The sequence below is a fragment of the Charadrius vociferus genome, unplaced genomic scaffold, assembly GCF_000708025.1.
Source record: "Charadrius vociferus isolate BGI_N301 unplaced genomic scaffold, ASM70802v2 scaffold309, whole genome shotgun sequence".
Classification (NCBI taxonomy): domain Eukaryota; kingdom Metazoa; phylum Chordata; class Aves; order Charadriiformes; family Charadriidae; genus Charadrius; species Charadrius vociferus.
The window spans coordinates 1862851-1890543 of NW_009661370.1; the positions used below are offsets into that span (position 1 = coordinate 1862851).

Below are 27693 nucleotides of genomic sequence, written 5' to 3' on the forward strand. Positions count from 1 at the left end.
TTCAGTGACTCATGCTCTTACTGTTCTCTACGCTTAAGACTCTGAAAACTGATGTCCAAAAATCCCTTTTGATCATCACAGATTTCCTGAATAACCCAACCTATTTAATTTAGTTACTTTGACTAAAATACACCCTCCAGAAAGATTTAGTGATGTCAAGTACAACAGCATAACATAATACTCTGCAGAAACTCCTGATAGAAGTTGCAGGATTGGATATAAAGAACTCAAAAGTTCGCCTAGAATTTGCTCATTAGCCAGCCACTCTCACAGCTACAGAAACATCTCCAATGGCAAACCTCGTCTCAATAAAAGAGATTCTACAACATGGCAATTGCACAAAATACTTATCTTCAGAGATACCACCCAGTGTGGGGGCACAGGCTATAACAGGAATCACCGAACCACAAATTTCATGACAAAATGCCACGAAATTGCAGAATAAAACCACTTTGTTTGGCCAAAGTAGTCATCTGGGGTTTTTACTGCTTTTATTTTTTTTTAACACATAGGTCCCACTGTTCCACAGCCTCCAGCAAAGACCAGCTATTTTTCAGCTAATAGCAATAAATACAAAATATCAGATACAAGAAAGTTTGCTGAAGCTGTGTAGAAACTTTCATCCTTAATCCTAACATTCAAGTGTTACACCAGAAACGTCATTGACTATGATCAGAACTTTGCTCAAGGCTTCTTTTTTCCTATTTGAAATATGAAATGTTTTAATATTCAATAGACCACAGAAAGTTCAAATGAATTTCTATTTTTGATTAAGCTGTGCTGGATGTTTTTGTGCTATTTCCTCCAGATCCATGATTATTTTAATACTGCTATGTCTCAGAGTTTACACTTCAAAGATCTGCTGCAGGGCTACATTTTCAAAAAGGAAAAGAAATGAAGTTATTCACATTGTAAGTACCTATACTTTGGAGCTTTAGTCTGACTGAAAATCTAATCCCATTCAGCTTTTACCAAAATATGGGATTGTTTCAAGACTTTATTATGCTCAATTGCTTGGCATAATAAAAATCATTTACATCATACACCATGGAACGAACTGTGTTAGAAATAAAACTGATCTTTGCTCCAACTTGATATTTCCACCAAATTCAGCATATTTTTCATTTGCAGTCTTTCATCGCTATTCAGAGATTATGAATTAATTTATTCTAAATGTCAATAAGTGTGCGGCATGACTGTCTGAAGCAGATATGACTGAGTCTGTTCTCAAAGAAATAAAAATCTCATGGTTCTTCTCACTATTTCTTTACATATGCACCTCAAGCCATATGCACCACAATAAAGGCAAAATCTATTAGCTCTTGAGGATAATTTCCAAAGATTCATTGAAATGTAGGTTGTGCTGACAATTGAAATTCTCTAACATGATTTATCCATTAATGGAGATTTATCAAAAATTTAGGTAGACACGAACTACCATTTTAATATGCAATCAACAGCTCTTGGGTTTCAAATAAACTTAATCATGCCGCCCATAATAAGTACTGTATTTCTACATAAAATTGAAGTACAGTATATGCTCATATATGTGAGTACATATGCCAGCCATCATGTAAATTACTCTCCCACCAATCACAATGAACTTAGCAAACTGAGAAGCAACACTTAAAGAACATAAATCCCTCCACATTTTAGTTTACCACGTTCACTGCTTTGCTTCTTTCTCTCCCCAGGGACTTTCACATGAGCATTTGTGAGATATTAATTGCAGCCCTGTAGCTAGTATTGGCTTTTTGTCCATGATATTTTTATAGGAATTCAAAAGCAGCCTTTCTGTTTTTACAAGTAACTTGGTACTGTATTAACCAAATGTGTCCTAGAAGCAAAGTATTTTGCTTTCCATCAGTATCCACTTCTGGCAATGACCATAGAGCCATCACTAATTTCTCCATTTTAGGAATGTTTCTTGGAGCCTGGACAAAGTAATGACCTCTGCAAAAAGCTCCTGTCTTCTCCCATTCCTGCCCTCACATTCATTATGTCCAGAGCTGCCGTTTGATACACTAATCCACTGGCTCATGGGAAGTATTTGGAAGTTTACGTGAGAAAACAGGAGGGAGTAATTTTCAGCCATCCATTATCAGGCAGAAGAATAACAAAAAAGACATTATTCTGAACAATGCTGGACCACTAGCCCATGATCCGACCTTTGGTAGGTCACAGGGCTTGTATTTATCTCTACAGTAAAGATAATGGTTCCCCATACTGTGCTGTGGATTTAGGAGGCTAGAGAACAGGGAAGCATTTCGAAAAGATCGACCTGTAGCTATTAGTGTAATAAATAATACTACGTGTCCTGGAATCTCAATTCCATTCTTCATGTTATTTTACTGTACATTTCAATGTTTTATTTCATTTGGATGAAACAGCTGAGAACGGATGGTGTCTTACTGTGAACACAGGATGGGTCCTTTATAACTTAGACTCATGAGTACAAAAGCTCTTTGTGAGGATAAGGCTGTAGCTCATTTTTTTTTCCTTTTTCACAAGATGCAGAGAAAAATTAAGTTCATACTGTTGCCTAGGAGTATGCAGTAAAGTGAATACTACTTTTAGCACCTGTTGCATCTTTGCTGTTTACATTGTCAGAGTAAGAATAAATAGTAGCAAGATGTAAAAAAACCCTTGGTAAGGGAACATGTATACACAACCATTCACGTACCTATCCAAACCTGCCCCTCTTCTTCCCAGCCTTTGTACACAACAATTTATTTGTATTTTGGCCTCTCCATGTAATATTTTAAGACCTGTATGTATTTTATGTAAAATTGTTGATGGCCACCATTTCTTTCTTAACCATCAATTGCAGACTCAGGAACAGATGGTATACCCTCCGTTGGGAAAATAAAGACAGGATCAGTAAAGAAATATAACGCAAATAGGTATCCAGTACCAGGACTGCTGTTTACTAGTGGAAGGTGAAATCAGAAACAAGTCCTGTGTTGAGGCCCTGGAGAGAACAAAAATTTTGCCAGTAAGCTATGGAGTTGTGCTGTCTAAATGCAATACGGTCCCATGCTTGGGAGGGAGGGGGCAAGTGGAGATGCGGGAAAAACATGTTCTTGCTGAATCTTCTTACATCCTGAAAATGGCCAAAAAGAACTAACCAACAGATTAAAAAATAAAGCTGGCAGTCCTCTACTGCAACAGGAAATAAAAGACAACAAAACCCCCAAATTTAAAGTATTTTTCCATGAAATAATTATACCCTGTTCAATCTGGCAATAACAATTAATACAATTCTCCTGGTAACCTATTGGCAGATAAGAAACTAATTGAGAGCAGCAAAGGGTGCCTGGACTAGCAAATAGGCTGATGATGGCAGAAGGCAGATCACTTCCCACGGCTTGATAGCCTGCGAATGGAGGTACTCTCCTCTCCAAAATACAGAGGAAAGGCAGTAGTAGTAATACAACTGGTAAGAGTTTTTCTTAATGCAAAAGAGGATGGATATAGGTCACCTAGGAGGGGAGACTTAAGCAGATTATCCCCTTCCAATTTCTGCTTCACTTTGCATGAGGCAGGTCTATACTCAGAAACCAAGTATACACTAGGATGTTTTAGTCCTCCTTTCTGTTATGCTAATTCTATTTGATTCTGCATAGAAATGAGCTTCTGCCAAATACCAATAGACAAGTAAATGCCTGCCGTAGCACTGTTTTCAAAAAACAATGTCAAATGGACAGGAATACAGGCTCCTGCTTACACATAACCTCCTTTGTTTCCTCATACCAGCCGTGTTGCTGCATTTACTGCTGCCAAACTGCCATTGCTGATTTATTTTTTTTTAATACCAAGGGATTATTTATTAATTTAAGTGAGTATATTTAAAAAGATATATAGATTCAAATTTGAAATGTTGATTTCCATATTTCTTAATAATAGTAATGAGGCTCCCCTCCCAAGCTACACTTCTAGAAAACTGTCACTGAAGGAAAGAAAGCAGCAAGATTCAGCCATTGTCAACACAGCTTTAAATTTGAGTAATTTTTCCTTATTGCTTGTTTAAAATCACCACTTAGCTTGCCTTACTTGCCTTACTTGCAAGTTAGTGTTTTCTTCTTTTTAGCAAGTGAGCTAACAAAGATAGACAACTTCTTTTTCAAACAAGAGCACATGTGCGCCGAGAAAATAGAGGAAAATTACAGCTCTGAGTACAGGTTCTTAAGATGAAGCACACACTAGTAACTCTTGCTACATAAAAAGAAATACATACATGTAACCCTTTAGTGCTGCCTAAACTTGCTGTACTCTAATCTTAAAGATGATGATCACCAAGCCAAGAGTATCAGGGATGGAGAAGATCTGGCAGAGGCAGAAGTTATTCCACAGTTTGGTGTTGTGGAGATTATTCAATAATTTTAGTATGGAAGCATCTTATACTAAGTGCTATTCAAACACATTGTAACAGCGAGTCCCTCTGCTAAGGACTCTAAAAACAGCATTTCTGATGTGACAGTTTAACTGGATAATGAAAATTCTCTGTGTTGATTATATTCCATGGTTGCTCAATATAGCTCCTGATTTCTCTGTCATTCTCTGAGCTTCCCCAGCCAAAAGGGCATCTTCAAATGGCTGCTTCACAAATCACATTAGAACTCGTGAGACACCAGAATTTCTACCCTGCAGCAAATTCTGAGGCTCACAAACTTCATTTTGTTGTGAAGTGGAACCCCAACACCAAACATCAAACTTTTGCACAAACTGAAAAATTCCAAAATATTTTTCTTTAATGCTATCAAAATGTTTAATTCAACAGGGGCAAAGCCTTTTTTTAGTATAAAACAAACAGAAACTTTCATCTTCATCTTTCTGACTCATAAGACAGCTTCTAACAGAAGTATAATAATAAAATAATAAAACCACAATGCAGTATTTCAGTACTTCCAGATAATGACAACGTCAAAGAAATTCTCATGAAACAGTACGGCTGTGAAATCATTTCCCAGCAGAAGACTGATTTGCCACGTAAAGCGTCAGAAGGGCTCTTAATGGATAATTCTTCTAAATTAAGCAGATATAGAAGATTTGAACAGAACTAGGATGGATGTGCTTCATTATGCTATGATGGTCTCAACTCTTCGACAAAACCAGAGGATAGTGCCATAGGATCTGCTACGTTGAGTACTTAGGGAAAGTCAATTGACAGTGTTAAACACAAGAGACGAAACAAAGAGAGAATAAAGGGCAAGCTCATCTGCCTTTTTCTCTTAAAGGTGTTACCTTGTCAATGATTAACTCTATCAGAATGAGTCAAAATTTTTATTCCGCTGTATATCTTTAATAACATGCTACTTTCATTTTAATCTAAATTAAATTCATAGATATTCTTATCGTGCAATATAAACACCACAACTATAGCACTGTTAGCTCTGCTTAGCTCATAGCATGCCTCTCTGTTGATGATGAATCATCTCTCCTCCTACCATGCAGTAAAGAAAATGGATGAGCCTTGAAAAGCTAACACTTTTTTGCAATTTTATATAGCAAATACCATTTGGAAAATGTATTTGTAAAATTACAATTCCTGTAACTACTACATTGGTTTCCAGACAGTGAGTTATATACAGTGGGGATGAATCCCAGAGATGGGATTTGGGAACTCTCTCAAATTTAATTTCTAAAAGATGTTCCCTTTGAAAGTGAGAGTAAGATCGAACTTAGTATTTTGGCAGTTTTGACTCATGTAATTTTAAGCTTTAATTTCAGGTATACTTTTCATTCTGGTGCTATGCTTAAAATTAATTTCTATTTATTGACTGTGAAATCAAAGGGAGTATTATAAAAACATTCTCTGTCTTAGCTGCAATGGGAAAATCCAAAGTAACTTGACTATGGTCACTAAAAAGGTTTCAAATGTTTTGAATCAACACAGTTTCAGGAAGTGGTTGACCAAAATGCTTAAATATGTCTCAAATTCTTCTCAACTACAACAAATGCTGAGATTTAGAGCAAACAAACTGCAATTCAAAGTTGCTTAAGAAACTTGAAGTCTTTATCTTTGTTCTTTCTAAGATCAGTACGCATGCAAAATTGTACTGAAACCATAACTATCTTACTTCAAAGATAAAAAGAACTTCACTTTACAGTACTGTACATTTTTGTCATAGAGTCATAGAATGGTTTAGGTTGGAAAGGGACCTTGAAGACCATTGAGTTCCAACCCCCCTGCCATAGGCAGGAATACCTCCCACTAGACCAGGTTGCTCAAAGCTCCATCAAGCCTGGCCTTGAACACCTCCAGGGATGGGGCCTCCACAACTTCTCTGGGCAACCTTTGCTACCCTGACAGGTGAAATGGATATACAAAATCAAGGCTCCAACTCTTCATATTGTTCAGGAAGATGTCCTGAACATCTGTCAAGCAGCTTCCTGTGCTATGCGAACTGAAGCAGCCATTCTCTAAAACGGACATCGCAACTCCCACTATCTATAAAGAAGAAGCATTTATGCTACATTGACACAAAACATGCTTCTTTACCAGAGGCATTAGAAATGTGCTAATATCCCCTCTCTTCATCAAAAAGACCTCCTTTGATTGAGGTACCTTCACAAGGTGCCTTCACAAGGAAACCTAGATGAATGCTTGTAACTGAAGTCATGCACATAAAAACCAGGAGAATTATCTAGTAGCTGTACTCCCTCCTCCCTGAGCGCAGGGAAGCTGAGAGGGGAACGGGTCCCCGGGGCATTGGACAGAGTGGGACTTGGCATGATTTAGATGCTGGTTAGGTGACTGAAAACAAGGCAAAAAGAAAAAAAAAGTGGGTGTGTACAAACAAGTAGGACAACAGGCTATTGAAGTATGTGCTACTTGAAGGACCTGCTGTCGTCTTGGTTTTGACTGATGCAGTCACCTGCTCCAAGCCTGGTTACCTGTATTTGGCACAAGGGGTATGGTTTATCAGAACGATCACTGATCAAAAAAGCCTTTCAACCAGGGAAACAGGCAATGATACTCAGTTTGTCCCAGGAGACGCACCATTTAAAGTGAGTGTATCTCCTAAAGATAAAAAACTTTAAAACTACCCAGCAAAGAATTAGAGAAAATAATTTGATTTACAATTTGCACAACAGTAAGTGAAAGAATTTTAGCAACATTAACTCCCCTAGTACTACCCTGATGAAGACATGGTTCACTTTACAGCTATGGGAGTGGTGACCAGAGAGGACAAGCAGATAGCCTGCTGCCACAAAGCGACAATGGCCACGTCAGTGATGAGAATCCAGGAGACTTACTTCCCACTTATAATCCCTAGGTTATCCTAATATGCCTTAGATTGAAGGTGCTTTTCTTTTTCTTCTTCTTTCTTTTTTCTTTTTATTTTTTTTTTTTGGGGGGGGTGGTGGTGGTGGTGTGCATTCACAAGAGGAGTACAATATTCAAAATATTACATAAATGTAATTAAAGAATGACAGGGAAATTCTCATGTCACTTCAAATGGGCAAAATTTAGTCTTAATAACTTACTGATTTTTAGAGTGCTGAACTAGCTATTGCAAGTACTTCTTTAATAATAAACCAGCCTCAGACTATTTATTTATAAAAGCCATGCAAGATACAGGAAATGTACAGATAAAGGCCATTGTTTAACACGCTGAACTCAGGCAGTGCTTCTAAGCATATCAGGCTTGTTCTTGATTTTATTTCATATGAAAACTCTTCATATCATTTGCATTGGTCGCTGTACATAAGATAAATGTTTTTGGAGTTTGGTGCATTTTTTATTAATCTTAGAATCCTATTTGGTTTTAATCCATTATATTTTATCCTACGTCTTCCTTAAAGGAAAGAGATTTTAAGACTCTTGGTAGGCTGCCTTCCTTTCAAATAGTAGCTTGAAAGCGTTTGTAAGTAAATTTGCCCATTGGCGCTACAAAGCATGAAGTAATGATATTTGTCATTACAACCTATATATATGATATCGTTTTTGCTGACTGCCATTATCTGCTAGGGCAACTTAAAAGACATTTTTTCTTAAATATTGTTTACCTACTGTTCTAGAGTTTACACGTGTTGTAAATGAATATATATTCATGTTATATTGTATTCATTTAAAGTTCTGCTCTCCTGTAACTCATTTTCTTCTCATAAATTTAGGACTTTGTTGTTAATAGGTACTGTCTTAACTGCTTCAGCTAAGGACTGCTCGTAGCTGCCTCATGTAGCTAATTCTTTATTCTTTTCTCTATGCAGGTTGTCATTTTATTAACCACAATAAGACTCTCCAAAGGTTTTGGTATGGCAAGATAGTATGCTTCCTAGGTAACAATGCCCTTGAGCTATATATTATCTCACACTAACACATGTTTTCTTGCGTCTCACTGCTTAATTATAGCACTCTTTTTAAAATGTACATTTCTGGGTTTGTATTCTTAAGTTAGCATTTTGAGTAGTAATGTTTGACTTATTTTGATTCAAAACAGAGCCCGTGTTGATGAAACAGAACTGACTAGTTTGCACCCACTAGCCCTCATTTGCTATACTAATTTTTAAATATGCTGATCTCAAATACTGTCCTAATCCATAAAGTTTTGATTCTACTTCGTGCAAAAGTTAGTGTGGTTGCACTGTTTTGCCAGGTTTTTCTTTTTGTGTTGTTACTTAAGCAGGTGAAGGGGAATATAGACTGAATACTTGAGCAACAAAAAGAGCTTAACTTCAGGCTTTCTGTCTAAGTATCTGCCAGATACAAAGATCCTGGGAAAAATATAGCATGTATATAATATGTGTATATAATGCTGATCACTCTTTCCTTGTACTTTAATTCCTACCATGTCCTTTCCATTTATCAAAGTGCTAAATACGCTCAGTCTGCTGTATTATACAAAAAAGGCTGGTTTGCAAAAAAAAAAGGCTTATTTTGCAGTTACGTATGGTCATTAAAGGACAATTTGTGCCCTTTGATGTTAGGCTTGACACCGTTAACAAACACCCTCAACTGGAAACCGTAGAAAAGAACCGTGCAGAAAAAGAGGAAACACCTTTGGAAACCCAAGGCAAAACCCCAGACCCTAGTGGGTGCACCCACAGTTTGTCAGATTCCAGACACAATTAGCAAAGCCTCTCACACAGCCACAGGCGGAGTCTGTCTTTGATATGAGGGCACACAGTGAAGCGCTGGGTGAGAGTAGTTTGGGGATCCTAAGCTCTGCACTTCAGCAGGTGGCAGGTCCACTGAAGTACCCGCTTGTGGGCCCCCAGCTCCTGGCAGAAGCAGGAGAAGGCACAGGACTCCCATCTCCTCAAGCACAGGGCCTGACCTGATGACAGCAGTGGGTGGCTTTTTTCTTGGTAATCTCTGACCTTGCTGGGTGCCATCTCATTTGTAGTCAATTAATAGTTTCAGGCTGTTCACCCATAATCATAAAAACTGGATTTGTTTTTAATACCTGCTGAGATGCATACTTCATATATCAGTGCTGAGGTATGTATTTAGTGCACTGAGTTAGTTAGATACTGAGTAAAGACAGATCTAGTTAAATCTGTATGGATTTTGCTAAAGTTTTTCTTCCTCTAAAAGTTATTTAAGTGTTTTTTTTTTGTGTATACAAATCTTTCAAATGAATCTATTCCTGCTATTAGTACTATAATTGCAGCATTCATGTCACAAGAGAAAAATTGAGTCTTGGAAATAGTAATGCCCAGTGGAAAAAAAAGCACTTTTGATTTAAGGCAGAATTTTTTATTTAGGATTTCTCTGTTTCTGCTGCTTTCTTTCCCAGTCAATACTAAACATAGACGAAAAGAATATTTTATTTTTTAAATTACGTCAGCAAGAACAACTTTTTCCTTTCCAAAATAATAGAAAAGATAGTTCCAACAAGGTTTCCAATACTTACCCAAATCTTTATTAGATCTGAGACACAGGGCTTTTTATTTGACAGATATGTTGATTTGAGAAGAGTTTCAGCTGACTGAGGACATCTACTGCAAATATTACACCTAATATATTCAACTTTTCTTTTTGCCACATATTCTGACTCTTTAAACGCTTGCTGTAGCTAAAGCAAAACTTAAGAGCTCTCACTTGTGATCTGTGCAGTCTCCCTTTTTGTTTCTGTTTGTTATTTTTTTGTAAATTAAATGTCCTGTTTGGGTAGCTCATTATAAAAAACAGCACCGAAATACAGTGATTCACTTGCTAAACCGTAATGACATTTCAATTTTTAAAACAAATCATTATCTGTATCTGTACCTGGTGTCTTGTACAGAAGATCAAAAATTATCATTCATGAAATGAAATTTTATTTACTCCTCTAATCCCTAGCCTTCTACAACTCTTACTCCATCTATCTGCACGTCAGGAGTCCATTTTTGAATACACATAGTACAGACAGTTCCCATCTTGGCTTGACTAGTAATGAACTGAACATATAGACTCAGCAAATATTGATGTCTAAGTTTGATGGTGTGGACCGAATAGCCAGGCTGTAGAGGTGTGACAGAGGAACATTCCACAAACACTGAATTCTAGATTTTATCTCATTGTTTATAACAAAGGATCCAAGAATATTTGACACAAACCCTTAAACTGGGGACCACTTCTCAGAAGAACAAGTATGATTTGATTTAAAATAGATGTATTATATATAGGACTAAATTGCTATTTCACTCTCTCACTTCAATATTTATTTTGCTTTCTGTTCTGCTTTAAAAAAATAAAATTGAAAGGAAATTTCCATTTTCAAACTTTTCAGCTATCAAGCAGCAACTTTTGTTTTCAGCTGAAATTAATTAGAATATTCGATTTTAAAACAGAAGTCCCAGTGTAAATGGATAACAGTATGCATGTGTTAGATTCTTTTCCAAAGGAATTGAAGGAGATAGGTCATTCTTACAATCTAGTAAGATTACCACAGAGACTGAAGGCAATGTCTAGACACGCACCTTGCCCTGGACAGCCATAATTCAAATAGCCTAATGTAGAACATCGAAGCCCTTCAAAACTCACATCACTGAGAAGTTAAGACACCTTATCCCTACAAAATTCTGCTTTTTCCACAACAAGTCATCACTCAATCCGCATTAAATAATTTATGTTCTTTGAGGAAGGCTTTTCCTATTTTCTGATCCCTAAATGAATAATTACTGCTCCAAAATAATCCAAACAGATACTGTTTCCAAAAACATGCAATGCCTTTGATCAAAAAGTGAATATCTTCAGGCAGTTTGAAGCATTTCATTTGAAGCAACTAGTAGTGCATGGTAATGCTTTTCCTTCTCTCACTAAAAAGCTTTAATTCTGTGCTCCATCTTCCCAACTGAGAGCTCACAAGTCCCTTTCCCCTTCCTAAAATGTAGGTGCTCCTCTGTTTCTCAGTTGGGACTTTCCAGTTAGCATGCCAGCTTAAATTTGTTACTCTATCAACTTCAGTTAGCTCTACTAAAATACATTTTCAAAAGGTATTTGATGCTCTCTTTATACTCAGTTTTAGTATTTCTCTGAAAATGGTATACCTCTAGCCTGCTACAATAGCACGTTTCATAGTTCATCAACTGCCCTATAATGTTTTCTTCTGCCTAATATACAATTCTATTTCAATATAGCTATCTGCATAAATTTCTTCAGATCCTTTTTATAAAATTTTACTTTTATTTACATGCCATCGTTAATGATTCGAAATAACAGGCTTAAACATCATCAAAAAAAGTGTAGTTATATCAGACTAAATTCAAAACCAATTAGGTGACTGTTTGGATTAAACATGGCTCATCATCCCAGAATAAAAGGAGGAGTGTATTGCTAATTGAGACTAATTTACAGAACTCCTTTAACTCATTGCAGAGGTAATTTATAAGCAGTGTCCTAAATCTCAGCTACGTCACGTGAAATTAAAAACAATACATTAGACCACCCAACTCGGGCATAAATTACCCTCCTGCTGGCCTGACACAGCTTGGGACAACCACTGCTGAACGGTATCTGCTCAGTAGTTCAACAGCGTACCACTGCTTGCTGAAGCTGTGTTCCCTGTCCCTTTCACGGCTGCCCAAATGAGAAAAGAGCTATGACTAAAACAGAGAGAGATGGACATCCCACCTGTTTTGTTGTGGTTTTGTTTGTGGGTTTTTTTTTTCCTTTTTAAACATGAAGAAATGTATTTTTAAGACCTAGAGAAAAAAAGTGAGACAAGCTGCATTCTCCTATTTACTTTCAGCAACTGTCCTAGGAGAGTGAATTGCTACTATGACGAGTTTTCCACAATAGACTCAATTACTGGCCTTTAAACGGTCCAGAGTTTGGGGATATCATGCCTGCCAGAAGCTTCCATGTAAGCATGACACAAAATCAAGATTAGCATCCTAAATCCTGCTTGAACAACATGATGTTCTTTGTAACACAACCATATTTTCTATCTACTTCCAGTCCAGAGCAACCAACCCACAGCACAAGCAGAGCAGCTGGCGACCATCTGCAAATGCTGACCATTGCAACTATATCTTTGTGGCTTGTCATTTTAGAACTCGTGATACATTTTTTAGATGATATATCAACAGTCTGAAAAGATGAAGGTAACCTGCAAGGCCTAAGTATTTCTGTAAAACTGTATTTGACCCCAGGCACAAAAACAAGAGATGAGTCACTCCACCTCCAGCTTTCGTTAAGACAGAATTCTCATTTGTTCTATTCAATAGATGCCTTTATAAGTATGAAAGGACTTGATAAAATTGTTTAAAAACACCCACTTCTAGAATTCAGAAAGTAGGAACACAAAAATACTACTGCTCAGAAAACAAATGAAGAGAACAAAGATAGCTTTTTTTTTTTTTTCTCTGAAGAGTATGGCAGCAAAGAGGATTCAACTTGAAATGATTACTGATGAAAGCAATTATAAAAATCAGGAGAGGGGTGGACGAAAAGCAGAAGGTGGAATTTATGTAAACAAACCAGTAACGGGCAGGTTTGGCCCAGTGCTTTTTCTCTATTCATGAAGTATTCACTGTTCTAGAAATAAAGTAGTTCAGGCAACAATTGGGCATTTAACTACATACTTATTTTGTTTAAGATCTGCAAGCCTTTCCTTCCATAATAAGTAAGTCCAAAACTTACAAGAAGATAGTCTTGACAAAAAGGTAAAGAGTCTACAGAGGTCTATAGATCTAGAAGGTATTTCCAAATTTTAGCTATCTCACAGTTGATTATAAAAGCTTAAAGGGCAAAAATTCTGGCATCAGACAAGCACATGGGGTGCTGAGATCCATGAGACCCCCACGTGGACATACTAATTTGGTATTTGGCTCTGAAGAGAAAGAAAAATACAACCTAATTGTCAGCCACCTTCTTGGTATTTTCCACAAGCCTGTTACATATTCAGAACCCAAGTTAGAAAGCTGTGCAGCAGTTTTAAATGGTGAACTCCCATGCAATTTTTGACACTTTAATGCATAAAAGGAATATTTGCAGGCATGGATAGCTAAACTGAGTTCCAAACAGGTATATTGAAATACCTGAAATGCACGTACCTTGCTGGTGTTTGAATGCCAAAGCTACATATACAGTTATTGTAGTATAAACGGTTACAGACCCTTCTGTAAGTCTGTAAAAAAAAATATATATACTATTTTAAGAAAATGTTTTTTATTTTCAAACCACTTTTTCAAAATCCTTCAAAACATAAATATTTCAGGAAGGGCTGAGGTGGTTGAATTGTCTGCTGCAAATACCCCATGTCTGGTGTTTTCCATATGATAAAATAGAACCAAATTCTTAGCAACAACTCACAGTCCTCATAGACATTACTTTATTCTAACAGTAAAACACTCATCAAATACCCATCAGTCCCACTTGCCCGGTCCTACACTCAAGTACTACCAGGCCTTATAATAAAAAATATTATCCCACAAAATATGTGTGTGGGGAGGAGAGGTTAATACTAATTTCCTTTTCCTTTTTTTTTTTTTTTTTCTGTAATATTCTCAATGCTCTCCAAGTAGTTTGACTCCACTACCCAAGTCTTGGCAATGTCTATGTCCTCCTTCCCACCAATAAGGGAGGACTTTGTAATTTCTTTGTGCCATCTATCTGGATTCCTGAAGAGTCCTGGGTTTCTGCTTTGTTCCTCAGACATCAAACTCAACATCCTGCACCTTCTGACTTCCCGGCAACTCTTGCAACATCTCTGACTATTTCCAACTGTGGTCTACACCCCTGCTCTGTGCTGCACAGGGAAGCAGCATGTACTCCAGTGATCTTCCCTAACGGGGCAAACAAGTAAAGCAAGAGCATCCCCACTGAGATCTTTCATCCCTTTGGAAAAAAAGAGATGGATGCTGTGTGGGAAACAAAATGGCAAGGTGCACGGCAGGAACGCTTTGTGCTTTCAAACCTGCCAACATCCTCTGACCTTGGGGACTGCTGGGTCTGTGGGGCTGGGATCACAGAAAACATAGTAAGTCCTGCCTGATTACATGCTTGTTTTGTAACATCAAGGCTCACTCTCCAACTGCAAAGACTAGAAAGCAGATTTTTAAACAGTAAACTCAATTTCTGACCTTTATTGTGAGGCTCAGTAGCATCCTATACTAGGCTCTGCCAAATGAGTGCGGCGGTGTAAGTAACACTCATCACACATTTGAGTGCTCTTATTTCCTGTTGACATATTGTTCTTGATCCTACTATTCCATTTAAAATTATTTTGATAATTTGTGAAACTAAATTAGTATCTACGGTCCATTTATTTGCATAGTGATAGATTGCCAGTCACAGTAAGCTGCATGGAACTATGCTTACTTCATATGTCGGTGACTTTCTAATTTAATGTATCTTATTTTTGTCAGGAACACAGCTGGCAGGAATATTATTAGAAATTCTTCAGGACTCTTCCAGTGTCAAAGCAGTGGGCTTTCTGGAAAACCTGTTTATTGTAGCTAAACTTTTTTAGAAGTCTTAAGTGCATGACTGCAATGACAATCTCTTTCCTCACCTGGAACCAAGAGAATTAGGAGCTAAATCACAAGTCATCTTGTAAACCCTGCTGACTTGATTTATTACTTAAGGGGCATATATTCCAGGGAATGATTTTACTTAGTTTAATTATTTTAACTGCTAGCCAAGTATATGTCTCTGGCTTTAAAAATAGCAGATTGAAATCTGCAAATAAAGCACCACTTTCTCTTTGCATGCAGTTCATTCAAATATTTCAAATCACTTTAAAACAGTGGATTTAAAGACAGTAAGATACAATTTCATGTACTAAAATGGTAAAAGTGAAGCAGAAAGAAATTACGTTGCTTGAAAAGTCACAAAATGAGTCAATGTTAGATGTCATTTAAGAGGACTAGAGGACTACTATCCCAGAAGCATTTGTATCATCTTAAAAACAAAAGCAAATGTATATGTTTACACTGTATTACACCTAGCAGAATACCTCTAAATAATATATCATTTCTGTCTGTACCAGCAGTACTTATCATGTCTGCATTGCTTCCTATACTCATATAATAAATGGTCACCAGTCAAACAAAAACATGCCACCAAACAACAGCGTACAATGACACATAAACTAAAAAGTTTGATATTTTTCAACACGTACTCCCCAATGTAATTGTATTAATATCTATTGTCTCTATTTATAAAACAACTACAGTACCTGCCTAACTACAGCCTTGTACACAGATATTCTCTGTAGTTATTCTGTTCCATTCTAGTTGACCATACAGTAAAGACCCAAACCTACTAACATATATTCCCAGCTTTAGGATTACATGAAGCTCATACAAAATCACACTTACAAATCCTAGGTACTATTTCAAAGTTTTGATTTTTGGCAGGACAACGGATACTTTTTGGACTCAAGTGTTCTGACCTAGAGGAACCAGATTGGGTTTCTTTTCTTTTTAAGTGGATGTTCATTTCTGGGATAGTTTCCAGAGGCTATTTATCAAGCATATCATGAAACAGATTTCACATTGTGGTAAGACCACTACTAACACTCAACAAGGACTTCATGCTAGGACTTCATTTGTCTTCAGTTATACACTTCCTCTCCTCATTCTTAACATGAGCAGCAAATTTCCCTCCTGTCTCAGAAACTAGTGACAGCAAACACAGTAGCAACTCTTTCTTGTCAGAAAACACTTCTCTTCCGTGTACCTCAAATTGCTCTGTGAAAAAAATCCAATGTGATTTAAACAAACAGCTTTGTTGTCATAGAATTACTTCACAAACTGATGGAGTCAAGTAGTGTACTTTGCTCCGCTTCCAAATGAAAACAATTACTTAAAATACAGGTGCCGGCAAAATTCTCACCGATCTTTATTTCACTGGTTCTAATCATTGCTATGCAACATCAATAGTACTTCTTTCTAAGAGACTTCCAAGACACAGCCAGGAAGAAAAACCATTTTCATAGGATCCCTGAATATATTTTTGTACAGTCGCTCCTCCTTAGCCATATTCTAGTCTTGTCTTCCTACAAGGCTTTGATTATGCACATAACAGATTTCAGTGAACCTATGTTATTAATCACTCCTACAGATGCTGTTTGTATGAGCTTACAAGTTTGGGGTTTTTAAACTGATATATCATGCACTGCCTCCATGAGCAAATATATATATGGCATAAATATGGACGCTATCTATGTTTGTGTGTGTGTATTGGAGGGTTTTTTTTTCTCTGTTTTCTGCAAGTATTACTCATTGTTGCTGATATAAAAACAGCATCACAAAACACAATTATTAACAGGTGTTATGCCAGAAAAAAACAGAAAAAAATGGCAAACTACCTGAAGTGAAGCTGTTATAGACTGCATGATTCCTGCTAATTTCTGGTTGATGAGAGGCTAACTTAGGGCTCGCTTTTCACCCCACATTTTCTATGAATGTTACATGTCACTTGACATGTACATGAGTTGTTACATGACTTGACATGTCATATGTCCAGAGACCAGGTGTCAAGGGTGGCGAACTAGGTACATTTTTGGCCATAGCAAAGGCAGCAGGTTTTCCTTTACTCCTTTTAAAAGTATTAACACTTTAAAGGTGCAACCCCGTTCCAGTAAAAACCCTGGCACCATCTTACAAGCGAGAAGGCTAGAAAGAAGAAGGTGTAGGAAAGGGAGGGAAGGATTTTCATGACAAAACAACATAGTAGGAAAAGTTAGGAACAAATTTGTATCTATGATCAACAAGCCCCAGAGCTATTTCTCTGGAAACATGCTGAGCTATACGGCCTTACACAGCATTCGGGAAACTGGGGATCATCTAATTCAAACTGTGCACTTCATGTGGACGAACAACAAATAAGTTGAATGTTCCGAGCAATCTCTCATCTCACAACAAGAAAACAATTATTAGGATCTTTTGCCCATCAATGCATTACTTCTGGACCTATTTCTTTTGCAAATGTCTGTGAAAATAAGCTTTTCATATCTACTCATTTTAAGGGAACTGACATTTATGATGACTGTTTTGCACACAGATTACTTTAAAAGACTTTTCAATGGGTTTTCAGTATATTTCAGTTTCCTAGAACAATTTTGCGAAATTACCGCAGACTTTCTTCATTGTATTTTCTTTTTTTTACTAATGCTCCCAATGGCAATCACCACTGAATTGAAAGGCAAACATATGAATACAATTTTTTGTTGTTGTTTGGTTAGGAGGAAGCAATAACTTTTAAATGAGAATTTGTTATTCTGTTTAAAATAACCAATGAAAATACTTTCACATTTTGAAAAGCTTTTAATTCTGACAGTGATTTTTTAAAGGTCTGATATTAACACGTGCCTTAAAATGAAAATGTAGAGCATAATCATCTTGAAGCATTAAAGTTATTGGAAACGGTCCTTCATTTCTTTCATTCACTTTTCAAGTGAATAAGAGCATTCAGCTCTTATTTGATCCCAGCCCACCACAGCTTGTCACATGGCCATTCTCAGCTTCACAACTGCAACACTGTCACTAAGCTGATTTGCCATAAAATATAAAAGTTCTGTCAAGTTTTAAGCAGCTTGAGAGCACCCTTCTCTGCCCATAGTTACAATCCCAGTGATGCAGCCAAGACAGGCAAGCAAACAGCAACAGGAGGTGAAGGTATGCAGACAGCACTCAAATATCCACTTTCATTTTCTGAAATGGTAAAGCATACAAAGCACCATTCAATCAGTTAATTATCTCACTACTTTTAAATGACTATATGTCCAATCTTATGGTGCCACTTAGTCACTCTCTTCTACTCATGACTCTAAAAATCATGAACATGACATCAATGAATAAGAGAACCAGCCTTCTCCTTAAAAATATCCACTCCCAAAAGACCATGAACATTTGAATGCAAATCAGTCACTCTGACAAAGTGATGAAGGGAAACGACACACAAGAGAGATTGGTGCTTTAACTTCAAACCAACTATTCATTTGGGGATAGAGGATTATTAACTTTTTATTCTCAAAAGTTCTGCTTTGAAAAGTGAAACTCTAGAGATGGCAAGTCCCTGCTCATATTTGCCCTTCTTGAACAGGCACAGGAGAGGGAAGGAGACAGTTTCTGTTCTTCATGTACTGACAGAGATCTTTTCATCAAAGCATTTCACTAAGACTGGAACCCCATCAAGGCAGCAAGCTTGCAATTTTAACAACGAAGGCTCACTTTGCAAACAAGAGGTTGATTTAGCATAAAGAAACTGGCAATGATTCTACTATTAAATTATACCTGTAGAAGAATGCAAGAAAAGGGGGATGAAGAAATGGAGAGAACAAGAAAGTAGGAACCTGTCATCAACCCAGCACTGGAGACACCGAAGGGGGAAAAAAAAAGGGTCCATAAAATTAGAGGCTTGGGAAATAGGAATCGTAGCTTCTCCCACATAGTTAACTTATTCTGGAAAAGGTATCCAAAATGGAAATTTCAAAATCCTTGCATTACTTTGCCTCAAAGGTACCAGATGATTGAGGTGTTATGCTTCTGTGTTTTTTTCTGTCAATCTAAATAGTACAGCTTTCTCTTTTATCTTGCATTTCAGGTAGGTCATCTCCAGTACTGAAGTGGATAAACCTGTCAACTCATTTCACATGCAGCACTGAAAAGTCATCAGATGCTAACAACTCATTACTCAGCTGGGGAAGATCAAAACTAATGACAGATGAAACGCTCTCTTTCTTGTTAGCAGTCCCCTGAGTCATCCAATTCCCATTGTACCGCTCTTTATTTTTTGCTGCCTGCCTCTATATAACAAGCAATACTGTTGTTTCAAGTAGCTCCTGTGACTCATTCCTTGGGCTCACCCACCTGTGATTTGTGGGTGAGATGAGCTACTATGGCACTGCTTTCCTCTGGGGTCTCTCACTACTCCTGACCAGGCTACTCAAAAAAAAATTTTTACCAAGTTTACTACTACTAGTACTTAAATAAAGACTGGTAATTAATGATTATGTGAATACATTTGTTAATCAAAGCGCAACATCTCATTATTTAAAAAATTTCCTAGGTAGAAGAGAAATAAGCATTTTCTGAGATCAGGAAAAACAATGAATAAAATTGGCATATGATGGCAATAATCTTTCTTTAAAGAATGGGAAAATGCAATGCCTACATAGAAAAGGCCCAATATCGGCTTCACATCTAAGAATGAGACAAAATTAAAGACTTCACATGGATTATATTTTCCTGGGAAAGGTAAATGAATCTTCTAACTTTCTCTTTAACTCAGAAGGAGATGTTAAAAAAATGCCTTTCTAGTGATCTCCTTCTGTTTTTTTTAGTTCAAGCTGTAACTACTTTCCAAAATTATTGAGCCATACATTAGAAACAGCCAGTAACAACTAGTGTGGACATTCTTTCTTTGAATACTTTTTATTCTGTCTCTACATGTATTCTTTAATTGAACTTACATTTCTCACAGTTCTCCCCACTCCTTCAATAAAAATGCTAAACACTATCCCTCATTCACCCTTACACACCACACCGTTGGCACGTTCTTCACAGATTTTAATAATCACCAAGTATATCCAAGTAATATACACTTTGAAGTCCTATAAAGCATCACACTGATATTCCGTAATGACCATAAGACACCACTGCATCACTACATCTGTCTTAATGAAATATCCATGTTATGATTCGCTTATGAAGCTTTCAGTACTAATACTGACCAACCCACCCCCTCACCCCACAAAGGCCTCCAAAACAAACCCTCGACTATTGCAGAGCTATATCTGTAAACTCTGAATGCTTCTTTCTGCTTGAAAGTGAACAGCAAAACTTTGGCATTTATTTGCTGTCTCTCCTTAGTAAAAATAAAAATGATATTTTAGAGCTCCTTCTAATCCCTATGATTCATATGTCAGACTCTCTACATTCACCATTTCCAGCAAGTTTTTTTATCCATTTCCAGGCCTAATGGTGAACCACGTTCCAGGCAAACTGCCTTCTTTTTATTCCTAATGTTCTAATCAGTGTTAGTAAAGAATGCACATGACAACCTTCATGCAATTATTATTGTTGACTGGCCAGATGTCTATATAAACTATCTTCTTCACTCTTCCAAGACTTTTTAAAACCATGGAGACAACAACGGCAAGCCCTTCCTTTGTTCATCAAAATGCATAATCACATAGAAAGAGCAAACTCTTCTGCCTGTTTTTTTTGTTTGTGGTTTTTTTTTTTTTTCCCCTTGGAGCCTTTAAAGTTTCAAATCAAAGCTACAATATATATCTGATGAATAACATTATTATGATTACACTGCAGGCATTCAGGGCATGACTGCAGTCTAGTCAGCCATCAACCACTCTTTTAAATACGTGCCTTCTGAAAACTGAGTGGCATTGACTGTGGTCATCAGCATCAATCATACAAAGTGACTTAGATCCATAGTTGGGGATAACAGAAATTTTGGCATTAAACAGTCAAATTTCCACATAGGAAACTACTTCAGTGTCATCCGCAAGCCAAGCTTTAGATGCCCAGATGTGTAACTACGCTTAAAGCTACTGAGAAAATTGACTCAATCCCTCCTTCAAGAAACTTCCAGTTCACCTGGTGTATAATCAGTTCAGTTCAGTGATCGTTCAGGCTCTGCTAGAGAATACACTTTTAGAACAACACAATTTTTAAAACACAAACTCTGGGTGATTGTCACACTCAAGATTATAATGTGATTGGGCATAACCAGAGTATATTGTTCATAATAAAAAGAGATTATGCCATTCTCAAAGACAGGAAGGTATTACTCAAACAATGATGGTGTACACCATAGTGTTGCTTATACTCTGAAGCAGTCAAGACTAAAGCAATACAACAATTTCCAGCAGAATTGCCATTAACAGTGACCAGTGTAGGATCTAAAATATAATCTAGCAAATCTGTACTACGATACATAGGTATATTAGTCTGTTTTCTGCAAAGCAATCCATGCAAATTCATTTATTTGTTGCATCCAGTCTGAGCCTACATGCAAGTAAGATTGTGGGTGACTCAGCCTGAGGTGAACCATCGCTACAAAGACCATCTGCTACAGCACATTGTACATTCTCTCTGTTCAAAGACCTAATTGTACTTCCCCTCATGAGCACTAGCTGCATGAGGTAATTCAGCGAGACTCCATAAAAACTAGGGTCTTTTACAAAAAACATTTTTGGCTGAAATCATAGTAGGCATACAGTATACTGCTACAACAGCCCCAGAAGGCAGAGTTAGTGTCAGGATGACTCAGTATAGAATTATGCTGTAAAAGCCACATGTAGTTATTTGACTCAAATTAAAAAATAAAAAAAGCTGGGCATGGAGACTGTAAATATGTGTTCTGCAACAGAGTGTGATGAAGATCTTGGTGTAAAACAAGCTTTGAGCGCAATGAAACCATTAGCTCATCAGACCCAACAAGCTACAGTACAGAATAATTCTGGGGTGTTTGATATTTATTCTTCCTTGTCACGACATACCAAAATACACCACAGATGTTCACTGATGAGCACAACAGGTTGCAGGTCTGCAGGCAGCACAAGTAAAAGTCAGAGTAGTCAGCTACCAATGCTGTACTTCCACTGATTCTTTTATGCTGACTCCCATGTGGAATTAAACAAGGATGCATTTTTGCCTCTCCAGTAATAGTTTATTTCTATACATATTAAGCCCCATCATTTCTGTTAAAGGCTTTGTAATATACTAAGTTGTTCACCAACTGCTCTTTCAACTAGTTTTTCACTTGCTGTTTTTAGAAGCAACATTATGAAATAAAAGTAAACAAAAATAAAAAATACCTCTCTTGCTTTTATAAAAACATAATTAAAATGCTACCCAATAGGACCCTATTCCCACAGACAATTTATGAACATCCTTCAATTTTTACAAGTTGTTTAAAGGATGCTTATAGTTCTTTTCTATGTGGTTGCAGGTACATGACTTAACTGTGGTAGACGTACCCATTTTGCTTCTCCCCACAGAAAAGCAATTGCAAACTTCCAGTTTTTATAGGATATAATCTTGGACAGATGGCTGGCTATAATACATGCTTCTATGCATAGACACACAGTCATATATATATATATATGAGTATATAGACACATATATGTATTTTTTAACTGGAGAGCATCTGTTCTTGATTTGATCATTTTCATATGGATGCCTTTGTAGGTAATAACAGTAGTCTAAGCTCTTATTATATACATTTTCATGATTCTCATCACAATCCTTAGACAACAATACTCCTATGTTTCCTAGAGATCAATAGTTTTGAGTTCAAGCTGAGATTGGTCTGCTACATATACACAAACTCCTAGCACATTAAAGGAAACCCACTACTCTCAACATGAAGGTTTACAGAGTTCAGATTACATCCAGAATAGAGAACTGACAAGAAAGTAGATTAACTGAACTAGAATCATAGAATCATAGAATGGTTTAGGTTGGAAAGGACCTTGAAGATCATCGAGTTCCAACCCCCCTGCCATAGGCAGGGACACCTCCCACTAGACCAGGTTGCCCAAGGCCACGTCCAGCCTGGCCTTGAACACCTCCAGGGATGGGGCCTCAACAACCTCTCTGGGCAATCTGTTCCAGTGCCCCACCACCCTTAAAGTGAAAAATTTCTTCCTAATGTTTAATCTAAACCTGCCCTCTTCCAGAATGACAGTTGTGCTGTTCTGGTGGGTTTTTTTAGTCATGAGTATCAAAAGCTACTGCCCTGGTATTTGAGGGAGAAAACCTGCAAAGGGGAAAAAATGAACTCTCCTATGCTTTTTCTTTTGCCCTACAGCCAATAAAGTTAATGCCTCAGTGCAAAAGTTGTTGTATCAGTGACTGCTATGTACTACTATGTATAGCTATTCTAACACAACCTTAAAAAGTATGATGTCTATTCCAGTAAAAACCTGTTTTGGTAAATAATGTCTCCTGCTATATAAATAACGGGAGTCTATCTAATTTGAAATCTATAGCCCCAAGGTATGGCAGAGAATAACAGTTAACATGGATCATTTAATAGGATACCATGCTGTACAAATTTATGGGAAATAAAGGTCCATTCTTCAGAAGCTAGTTTTTGTACAAGTAGTTTCTAAAATCATAAAGACATTTTGTTCCCTCTTAAAACTCTGTCCTTCTTTGTGCCAGAATTATTCATTAGCAAAAACATTCCAAAGGTTGAAAATTAAAGTATAGGATTCTTCTTGCTGTTCTGGACAGTACAAACTTCTATAAATACTTTCTATGTAGGATTATCTTTTCCATTACAAAAATTGCAACTGTTATCAGAGTATGGAAAAAATAGGTTCAATAATGGCATCTATTTCAAAGGAACTCCATACTCATTGGTAGCACAAAAAGATACATATCCACATATATAAATGAATAAATTGATATAAAAGTATGTAAATAAATTAATAAATATATTACACTAGATAATTAATAACTGGACAGATTTTTGTGCCTATGACAATACTGACTTGGATTAGCTATAAAGTTTACAGCTGTCTTGCAAATCACCACAGACATCTCAGTCTTAGCTTCTTGGGCACCGGCAGCCAGCTACAAAAGCAGACCATAAATGTTGTAATGAATGTCTACAGCCACAATTCAGTATCAGTTGCGGAGTGCAGTGATGATTTTCCTTTTGTGCTGCTGCTATGGCAGTTCTTATCTTCACATACTAGCCTGTACAGTAAACTCATACTTGCCATGAAAACAGGCTAAAAACCAGATCTGAAATGCAGAAACTCTGCAATAAAAATATTGCCATCTTCACATGATTGACTTTTTGTAGTAAATTAAGTATTCCCTTCACTTAATTTCCAGGACAAAAACATCTCAGTGTTAGCCCATTCCAATGTTACAGAAACACCAAAAACTTCTATATTTAAAGTATTCAAAGGATAGTCAATGTCTCTTCCAGACCAGATGACTGTGAATTCCCCATAGCACTAAGTTAAAAGTGTCTTCCATTTGAGCATCTGCTTACATAAGGTAGAGTGGAAACTTTAAATAGTATGAAATTCACTTTGACTCTTACCGGAAAAGACACTGGGGATCTTGGAAAGAAAACTTTTGACTGTACGAATAGGAATCCCATTTTTCTCATCTTGCATGCGGGCTATGACGTCTTCCATCTGAACACAGAGAAAAAAAAAATAAAAGAAAGAAAGAATAAAGAAATCCAGAATTATTTCCTAAAATAAATTCTCCAAGAAATCCTAGATCAATCTCTCAGAATGACAGGTCCACTCTTGCTATTTTTTTTTTAACTTATCATTTATGTTTAGTTTTGTTGAACAGACTAAAAAATTGCAAGTAATTTAATCGTGGACAACAGTAAAATATGTATCTGCTCAAAGTCTCTTGAGAAAGAAATACCAACACAGGACAAAGAGATAAAGTAGTTAAAAGAAGTACTTAAAAATAATTGCTGGATATAGAACTTCAGGTTTTGATTGTATACTGGTTTTGTACCACATACAAAAGCAGAACAGACTCACAGAGCCTTCTAGAGGACTGATACAGCCCTTAAAAAGGCTGTTTAAAACAACAACAGAGCTTGTAAGTTCAAAGCAAAAATTCCTTCTTTTATTTTGAGATGAGGGAAAAAAATACAACGTGATGCAATTTTGCATCCCTGGAGACAGAAGAGCCAGAAACATAAGATTTCTTGTAGGTAATGGAGTGGGACTAAAAATGTTTAGAATCACTTTGCTGTATTATTTTTATATTTTTACATTAGCTCATTTTTCCAAATGCAATTTTTTAGGCTAATTTGGCCCATGCATTTTATAAATTATGCCCAACCCAAAGGTTCGCTTTCACATGAAGTATGAACAGCAAGCCCTTTTACTGGAAAACACAAAGAATATTTAGGCAGAGTCATTGGCTGACAATGCCAGTTTTCATTTTTGCATATTTCATAATTGAAGTTTAGACATTAGATAACTTCCATCTTTCTTTCTTTGAGTATCAAACTTCTCAAGATATTCAATCATATTGTGATAAAATGAATTATAACTATCCTTCCTTTTTCCTTAAATAGCCTACATACTCCATATGAAAAACTCTGTGTGACAGAGCATTTTATATTATTTTATTAGTCAAATATTAACAAAATGTTCTATCTCACTTCTCACCCCCCCTGCCCCCATAGGTTCCCAAAGAATTCATTAAAAGTTTGTGGCTGGGTTGTGTTGAGAAAATAGACTAACAGACAAAATTCTGTTAGACACCTTTTTTTCCATACAAGTCAGACGACCCAAATCAGCAAAAATCAAATAAGCATTAGTTGCAGCTGTGCATTAACTGGCCCAATGGAGGAGTTGTATAGAGCCAGAAAAGGGAAAGGAAGCTGAGGTAACCAGTGGTGTACACAGGAAAAAGTAACAAAAATCCGTACAAAAAAATGAAAACAAAATCAATTAGTTTGACTACTCATGAAAAACCTATTTATACAAAGAATGTCTGGAGGTTCACATGTTCCATGTACTCATGGATGATAAATTAACAACCCAAGGAACACAAATCCAGTGGCATAGTCCAAAACAGAAAGTACACACAAGAAGTAGCTATTGTAAGCAAGATGCAGAAGACTGAGTCTATTGCTCAGAATTAAGGAATGTACAAATGTAACAGAAGAAAAGAAACAATGTTCATTGTAATGACTTTCATCTGACATGGAATTTAATTATTTAAATAGAAAAGGCTATTAATAACGTTCTGAAGAAATCGTCAAGCAGACAAACTGTTGTCTATGAAAAGGAACCTCTCCCTACATTTACTATCCTTATAATAAACAAAGGCTTGTTTCAAACCCTTCTAAATTCAGTCGGTAAACTGTCTTATTGAGCCCTTAAATGAATAAGAAGTTGCTCAAATTCAAGTGAATATCTTTGCTTTAAAAAAAAAAGAAAATTATAACTATAGGTGCATGGTCTTCTATGGAAATGAACAGAAGTAAATTTGATGATAAAGTCCATACATGCAGTGGAAGTTTATAAGAATATTGCTAGAACTGCAGAGTGAACAATAATGTATGTTACACTGAGACAAAGTTTAGAAGACAATTCATATATAAGTCAACGTGATAAAGGTCTATTTGCATTATAATAAGGATTACTTACAAATGTAGGATGAAATTCTGGGACATAATATTACAGGTAGAGATACGCAATTACCTCTTTTTCAGGAACACACAAGAGTGCAAACATTTAATGCCTAGCATTCCTACAGCTGTCAGTAATCAGTCTTTTGAGGGTATATGGAATAAATTGTTAACTGCCATTCCCATATGCTTTCCTAAACTTGCTTCATGGGCAAGACTTAATCTAAACTGTATAAAACCCAACTCTGACAGGGACTGTAGCTCTGGGGGAGTTCCCCAGTTTTGATTTGCAAAGTGAGCTATAGGATTTCTGCACCGCAAAACTACACCTTCCCCTGCACATCTAGCTCAGATTATTGTTCCGTGTTAGGAGAAATACTCTCTGTGGCAGCTCACACTCCAGACAGCATCATTGTGAACTGCCTGGTTAATTCAGTGTACAAAGATTACCGCGTAAGTGAGTGGGAATGTTCTGAAACAACATAGAACACAACAGCAGACTCCTAATTAGCTACAGTTGACATGGGATTCTGTATGTTATGTGTTAGACTACAAAATTCTTATTTGTCTTGTCCCTTTTTGCGCAGTAATCTAAAAGGTCACTTGTGTTTTGTGGTCATCTTAAATCTTAAACATAAGAACTCAAGAAAATGAAGGGCAAATTTAAAAAAAAAAAAGTTTCAATCAAAGATTCAAACCCATCTAATCCAGCATATGCAGGTACACAGTTTAACTTTCAATATATGTAGTCCGTATTTCTGTTTTAGCTGCTTTAAATTCAGCAAAAGTATAATCTCTTCCACTGAAAAACATCTCACTTAATTATATTTGGGAAGCAGCACTCAAGGCACTTCTACATCATTCATCAACAATGACATAAGACAATGAAAAAGGCAGAATAGTTTAATTAGAATGATGAAAGAAAATCTTCATCTAATCTTGCTTGAGAAGTCTAATCTGGGAAACACAAACTGCTGTTTGATATAATAATTTTCCTTCCTGACGTATCGCTGCTTCTGAGTCACCTGACCCATGCTCAAAAGTGAAATACAAGCTCCTTCACTTCACCTCAGAATTGGCCTTTCACCGTTCTTTTCTTACGTGCTTACCTGGCTAAACCTGACTGGCTCTGATATGCAATGGGATCTTTTTTAGCC

General features: G+C 36.7%; 1 protein-coding gene across 2 annotated transcripts in view; it reads right to left on the minus strand.

Moving 5' to 3' along the window:
* Positions 1–27693, minus strand: part of RGS7 (regulator of G-protein signaling 7) — a 256859-nt gene that overhangs the window by 117854 nt on the left and 111312 nt on the right. For both annotated transcript variants that reach the window (XM_009893635.1, XM_009893636.1), the window contains exon 2: positions 24467–24563. In XM_009893635.1, the coding sequence (XP_009891937.1) occupies positions 24467–24563 (97 nt within the window). The remainder of the gene's footprint in view (positions 1–24466; positions 24564–27693) is intronic.